Source organism: Neoarius graeffei, chromosome 10, assembly GCF_027579695.1.
Source record: "Neoarius graeffei isolate fNeoGra1 chromosome 10, fNeoGra1.pri, whole genome shotgun sequence".
Lineage (NCBI taxonomy): Eukaryota > Metazoa > Chordata > Actinopteri > Siluriformes > Ariidae > Neoarius > Neoarius graeffei.
Window position 1 is genome coordinate 8,042,754 of NC_083578.1, and position 7,690 is coordinate 8,050,443.

General features: G+C 40.9%; 1 protein-coding gene across 1 annotated transcript in view; it reads left to right on the forward strand.

Moving 5' to 3' along the window:
* Nucleotides 1–2,051, forward strand: part of tcf7l1b (transcription factor 7 like 1b) — a 49,922-nt gene extending 47,871 nt beyond the window's left edge. Inside the window, exon 12 of the mRNA XM_060931193.1 lies at nucleotides 1,084–2,051. Within this exon, the coding sequence (XP_060787176.1) occupies nucleotides 1,084–1,559 (476 nt within the window). The 3' untranslated portion in view covers nucleotides 1,560–2,051. The remainder of the gene's footprint in view (nucleotides 1–1,083) is intronic.
* Nucleotides 2,052–7,690: the final 5,639 nt, after the last annotated feature.

Consider the following 7,690-nt stretch of genomic DNA (forward strand, 5'->3'; position numbering starts at 1 on the left):
GCCATCCGTATCCTGTCCCCGTCCATGCTGGGACTGCAGTGTCGGCGTTGTCGGCGTTGTTGTTGCCGCCATCTGTTCCGTGTTCATCCATCCATCCATCCATCCATCCATCCATCCATCCATCCATCGAGCAGGGTGAATGTGTGGGATGTTACCTGCCGTACTGACCGCTCTCCATTCCGTGTTGTTGAGGCAGTGTTTAGCAGAGTCAGTCTGGCTTTTCATCAGTCGAGTCACAGAATCACTACTCGGTGTCTCTGAGCTCTTCATCTGTTTCTTTTACATCTCAGAGTTTTGTTTTATCGAACATGTCTGTGTTGTAACATATTTTCCGGACTCGAAGACAAATTTATAGCACGTGCTGTGAATTATACCGTGTAATTTTATTACGAGCTAAACTAATACACACGTTACTGCTTTTTAACATCATCCGCGATGACCGTCAGAAGAAACGTGGCGCAATTTTTTGCCGTTTTCCGTGTCCAAGCTTATTGAATAAAACACTTCGTGGTGTACTGTTATAGGAAAATAATCAGTGATGAGGTGTAACTGATCGTGCAACAGTGACGACCCTGGAGATTATTTTCCAACAACAGCACGAGTGCTTTATTCCTCTTAAAGCACAGAATTGGTTGATTTACTTATTAAAGAACAATTCAGCGTCTTACTTTTTAACCATTTATGGTTACGTTTTAATGGCGGTGAAACAAGTTATTTCTTTTATGGTATTGCAGCTATAAATAACAAAATGTTCTGTCCTTAAGCCTTTATCATGTCAGAAAACTTATAGATTTCTCTCCAACTGTTTCAAAGCTCCGACACTGGAGACTCCTTCCATAAGTGGAAAACGTAACATCAGAGTTTCTACAGTTACACGCATTCTTAAAGCTGTGTATGTGTGTACGGTAGCATCCTCCAAATCAGTGAGCTGTTACTATAGAAACGATAACATATTTTATGATAATGAGCTGATACAGAATTCAACAGCGCTGTGTTCCGGAAAATACCGCATTGATGGGATGGGATGGGGATATAAACCCTGTGTTTGTGTATTAAATGGTGTTTCTGTGCTCCTGACTGCAGATTACTCAGCGCGGAGTAAGAAGCCTTGTGTGCAGTACCTCCCTCAGGAGAAAATGATCGACAGCCCGGCGTCCTCTCACGGCAGCATGCTGGACTCCCCGGCCACGCCCTCCGCCGCCCTGGCGTCACCCGCTGCGCCCGCCCCCACTCACTCGGAGCAGGCCCAGCCGCTGTCGCTCACCACCAAACCTGAGCGCCATCACCCTCACTTCTCTCTGATCTCCAAACCTTCCTCATCCTCCTCTTCTGTTCCTGCTTCATCTTCCTCCTCTTCCTCTCACCCCAGCATCTCTCTCGCCATCAGCTCCTCAGGCAGTCAGTCGACCCCGCCTCTCCTCTCTCGGCCAATCCCCTTCACCTCCCTCCACCCCTCTCTCTTGTCTCCGCCCTCGCCGTTCCACCAGGCCGCCCTGCACTCCCATCATGCCCTGTTCCAGACACAGCCGCTCTCCTTGGTAACCAAATCAGCTGACTGAGCCGACAGCAACGTTCTCTCTCTCCTCTCTCTGCTTTAAACATGCTGTACATTGCTTTTTTTTTTTTTAAAACACCCCCCACCCCACACACACACACACACACACACACACACACACACACACACACAGACGTCAGGTTAACTTTTTTAATAAGCGAAAAGTAAATGAATATTATTGGTCAATATTTGATCACCTGCTTTTCTGTGTCTCTCTATGAAAGTGTATTTTTTTGTAAAGTCTACTTTGGAACTGGTTTCTTATTTGATACAGTTATCCAGCAAAATCTCCTTGTATAAAGTTATTACCTGTATTAAAAACTTCTTTAATAAGACAAGAAGGAAAAAAAAAATCTTAAAAGCGTACATGTAATTAATGGTAGTTTTTGAAGTTTAATTCCTAGAACAGGCCGCTTATTAGAAGGCTTTTGAGACTACCCCTCCAGTTTTGAAGTGTGTGAACTTGATAAATAAAACTTGTAAATTGTTTCTAGAACACGGATGCCTTCTGTTGTGTTTTGGGGTTTTTTCTCTTTTCCACTTCCTGTTATTTATTAACGGCTGCTTAAAATATTCAATGTGACAAACGAAGCAACAAATCATTAAATAATATTGTCTGGCTTTTTTTCGTCGTATATCAGATATATATTCCATTCAGCTAGCATTATACTGAACGAGTCAGAGACGAGTAGCTCAATCAAATATGTCTGATATACCACAAAAAAAAGCCATGATTATACATGCACGTTCCTTTCGGGTGTTCAACGCAGTGTTGTAGTCGAGTCCCTAAACCTCAAGTCTGAGCAGGGCTTTGAACCGATTCAAGGAACGAAAACCGGGAACTTTTTCTATTTCACATGGAACAGAAACGAAACCAGAAACTTTATTATTTTTTATGTTCCGGAACAGAAACGCTTATTAAAAATAATGGTAACCGGTTAATACCGGTTTTTATTTCGTTCCTCAAAGTTTCCATAGCCTACAAATAAAAAAGTCATTCTTCTCGTGCGCAAGTTTCTATGACCCGCTGGGGTTCACTTCCTGTGTGACGTTCGCTGACTGAATGGAGAGAGCGGGAGGGTGGACTACTATCACGTCTCCACATCTTAAATAAGAGGTAAATATTGCAGTCTATCGTTATTCAAAAACGTCAATTTCAAACACGATATCAATATATTTGTCCACGATAATGAGAGGCTCGCGAACATTAAATGACGTTAACCTCTGTTAGCGTATCAATGCATAGGGCCTGACTAGCCTTTGGTAACACACTAAACGAATTATCTTTCATTTTTGGCACTTTTTCTGTTTGTGTAGATGGGAAGACATACTGAGAATCCAAATCGCCAACATTTGAAATAATTGTTTTGAATTATTTCTTGTCTTATTTAATGAAGGTTGTAATAGAATTAGCCTGCATTTGGCTTAAGCTGGATGAGACAGAGGCATAATTTTATAGCCATTTGTTAAACAACTGACAGGGAACGTAATTAACCGCTCCGGGAACGAAATTTTTTTGTTCTAACCGGTTCGGGAACGTCTATTTAATGGTGGAACCCAAAACCGGAAACGTTAAAATTCCGTTTCTGTTCGGAACGAACCAATAGGAAAAAATTCTGGTTCAAAGCCCTGAGTCTGAGTCCAGTCTCGAGTCCCCAGTGGTCAAGTCCAAGAAAAAGACTCCGACCGCACCATTTCACGGTGTCTGTTTCAGCGCCATTAACATTAGTTTGTTCCTGAACAGATGAATGTGCTTCTCTTTATCAGGGAGTGTGAAGTATTCTGTCAGAGATGGATGTAAGTGCAGAAGGTGTGTTTACTAATACAAGTGAAGACGGTAAACAATCCAGAACGGCAGGAAAAATCGTAAAACGGTGAAACAGGCGATAGGTCGAGCGAGACACGAACAGGAAATCAGGGATCAGGAAACCAAACAAGGAAATAAGGCTTGGTAATGTATCAACAACGCAACTCAATACTTCGCAAAGTAAGTGCGTGTTCACAGTTTTTATATCTGCATGCTGATTGCACCTTAATCCTGTACTGGTGCAAGTCATTTATGGCGCACGTGCTGTCTGAAGCGCACCCGAGAGTATCTGATGCGCGCAGATGTGACGCTCTTGCACAAAATTAGTATAAAAATTAATGTGGATATAAATATGCCAAATTATTTATGGCATGTTACAAAAAATAAAGAAATCGGAGTCCTCGTCTCCAGTTTACAAGTCCGAATGCAGTTAATGCACGAGTCCTTAAAATTAGGGCACAAGTCGGACTCGAGTACTACAAGCCTGGTTCAACGCGTCTTTCTATTTCAAAATTCTCTCAAAATCATCTATATTTAACGAAGAAAACCTGGCGGCCATGTTTGTTTACAAATCGTCGCTCACTTGCTAGCGCGGAAGCTTTACGTCTCCCAACATTTGACGTCATGTCTTGATAACCATGCAATATCGTAAACCATATTCAACATCATTCTCCATTGGGTAGAGTGATGTAATAGAGGTAGGATGAGCGATATGCTAACAATATTACAACCCCAATTCCAAAAAAGTTGGGACAAAGTACAAATTGTAAATAAAAACGGAATGCAATGATGTGGAAGTTTCAAAATTCCATATTTTATTCAGAATAGAACATAGATGACATATCAAATGTTTAAACTGAGAAAATGTATCATTTAAAGAGAAAAATTAGGTGATTTTAAATTTCATGACAACGACACATCTCAAAAAAGTTGGGACAAGGCCATGTTTACCACTGTGAGACATCCCCTTTTCTCTTTACAACAGTCTGTAAACGTCTGGGGACTGAGGAGACAAGTTGCTCAAGTTTAGGGATAGGAATGTTAACCCATTCTTGTCTAATGTAGGATTCTCGTTGCTCAACTGTCTTAGGCCTTTTTTGTCGTATCTTCCGTTTTATGATGCGCCAAATGTTTTCTATGGGTGAAAGATCTGGACTGCAGGCTGGCCAGTTCAGTACCCGGACCCTTCTTCTACGCAGCCATGATGCTGTAATTGATGCAGTATGTGGTTTGGCGTTGTCATGTTGGAAAATGCAAGGTCTTCCCTGAAAGAGACATCGTCTGGATGAGAGCATATGTTGCTCTAGAACCTGGATATACCTTTCAGCATTGATGGTGTCTTTCCAGATGTGTAAGCTGCCCATGCCACACGCACTAATGCAACCCCATACCCTCAGAGATGCAGGCTTCTGAACTGAGCGCTGATAACAGCTCAGGTCGTCCTTCTCCTCTTTAGTCCGAATGACACGGCAGCCCTGATTTCCATAAAGAACTTCAAATTTTGATTCGTCTGACCACAGAACAGTTTTCCACTTTGCCACAGTCCATTTTAAATGAGCCTTGGCCCAGAGAAGACATCTGCGCTTCTGGATCACATTTAGATACGGCTTCTTCTTTGAACTATAGAGTTTTAGCTGGCAACGGCGGATGGCACGGTGAATTGTGTTCACAGATAATGTTCTCTGGAAATATTCCTGAGCCCATTTTGTGATTTCCAATACAGAAGCATGCCTGTATGTGATGCAGTGCCGTCTAAGGGCCCGAAGATCACGGGCACCCAGTATGGTTTTCCGGCCTTGACCCTTACGCACAGAGATTCTTCCAGATTCTCTGAATCTTTTGATGATATTATGCACTGTAGATGATGATATGTTCAAACTCTTTGCAATTTTACACTGTCGAACTCCTTTCTGATATTGCTCCACTATTTGTCGGTGCAGAATTAGGGGGATTGGTGATCCTCTTCCCATCTTTACTTCTGAGAGCCGCTGCCACTCCAAGATGCTCTTTTTATACCCAGTCATGTTAATGACCTATTGCCAATTGACCTAATGAGTTGCAATTTGGTCCTCCAGCTGTTCCTTTTTTGTACCTTTAACTTTTCCAGCCTCTTATTGCCCCGTCCCAACTTTTTTGAGATGTGTTGCTGTCATGAAATTTCAAATGAGCCAATATTTGGCATGAAATTTCAAAATGTCTCACTTTCGACATTTGATATGTTGTCTATGTTCTATTGTGAATACAATATCAGTTTTTGAGATTTGTAAATTATTGCATTCCGTTTTTCTTTACAATTTGTACTTTGTCCCAACTTTTTTGGAATCGGGGTTGTACATGCTGTCAAACCAAATGAATGAAACCTGCTAGAAGGGAATAGAACACATGGTTTTTATTCCATCAAAAAAGTATCCTGTATGTATAATAATTATCTATAATGTGTACTTTCTAGTAGGTTATTGTTTCTATAGTAACAGCTCATTCAAAGGGGCTTGTACATCGGACTCTCCCTGTGAAACGGATTTTAAAAGTGCGTAATCGTTAATGTTTTCAGAGATGTCTATTTAACTTTTATAAAAGGAGGCTCCAGTGTCGGCACTTCTCAAAGGTAAAGCTGTAACTTGTTTCTCGGTAACATGACAAGCTGTGTGTGTGTATGTATATATATATTTTTTTGGTCTTCGAGAGGAGGGGGAATACAGGCTGGTGATGGAAGGACTGTTTATAGCTGCTATAATGTAAGTGATTGATTTATAAATGGGTAAAGTATGACGTGGTGGTGGTGTTTAATAAATATAAAGTTACTTGATGGCAGCTTGCTGTGGTACAAGAGCAATAAAAACAATCCAGGACATGCTGCTACAGGGAAAATAATCAACTTCTGTGTGGTAACAGTAACTCCGCTTCATCACACCATCCTGTCGAGTTTCATTCCTTACATAATCTTTAAAGTAATATCAGCCGAGGACGAGACGAATGGAGCCCACTGTATTTGCTGACTGAATGAAACATCCTTGTTTGTCACTTATTGATTCGGTGTTGTACAACTCTATCACTGTCACTAGCGCATGCACACACACAATCATCAAACTTGTTTTTACTCCTTTCTTTACATTAAGTACATTCTACCAACTTTCATATCTCAAATTACCCTGTGTGCCTTGAATCCTCTGAGCACGTTAATTAAAAATCCTGATGTCTTCAAAAAGTCGTGCAGAGATGATCGATTTTTGACTGAAAGCCTGAAGGACGAAAGCTCAAAGAAGGCATCAGAACAGAATCGTATACATTTTAGAGGCAAAGAAGAACCTTGCGACTGTTAGACATTTAAGATGGAGTTCACTTCTTAACCTGTGAAAATGGATGACTGATAATTAACTTGATAATTAATCTCTTGATAATTAACCTGCACCGTGTACAAGTTCGATAATACACCAAAAAGTGGCCTGAACTTTTTTGGAAGAAGAAGAAGACTAGAACACAGCAAAAAGATCTGGACTTTCACATCCTGTACCTTTCACATGTGATTACATGAATAATGTGTTAAATTACTGTACATATACAGTGGTGCTTTAAAGTTTGTGAACCCTTTAGAATTTTTTATATTTCTGCATAAATATGACCCAAAACATCATCAGATTTTCACACAAGTCCTAAAAGTAGATAAAGAGAACCCAGTTAAACAAATGAGACACAAATATTATACTTGGTCATTTATTTATTGAGGAAAATGATCCAATATTACATATCTGTGAGTGACAAAAGTATGTGAACCTCTAGGATTAGCAGTTAATTTGAAGGTGAAATTAGAGTCAGGTATTTTCAATCAATGGGATGACAATCAGGTGTGAGTGGGCACCCTGTTTTATTTAAAGATCAGGGATCTATCAAAGTCTGATCTTCACAACATGTTTGTGGAAGTGTATCATGGCATGAACAAAGGAGATTTCTGAGGACCTCAGAAAAAGCGTTGTTGATTCTCATCAGGCTGGAAAAGGTTACAAAACCATCTCTAAAGAGTTTGGAGTCCACCAATCCACAGTCAGACAGATTGTGTACAAATGGAGGAAATTCAAGACCATTGTTACCCTCCCCAGGAGTGGTCGACCAACAAAGATCACTCCAAGAGCAAGGCGTGTAATAGTCAGCGAGGTCACAAAGGACCCCAGGGTAACTTCTAAGCAACTGAAGGCCTCTCTCACATTGGCTAATGTTAATGTTCATGAGTCCACCATCAGGAGAACACAACAATGGTGTGCATGGCAGGGTTGCAAGGAGAAAGCCACTGCTCTCCAAAAAGAACATTGCTGCTCATCTGCATTTTGCTAAAG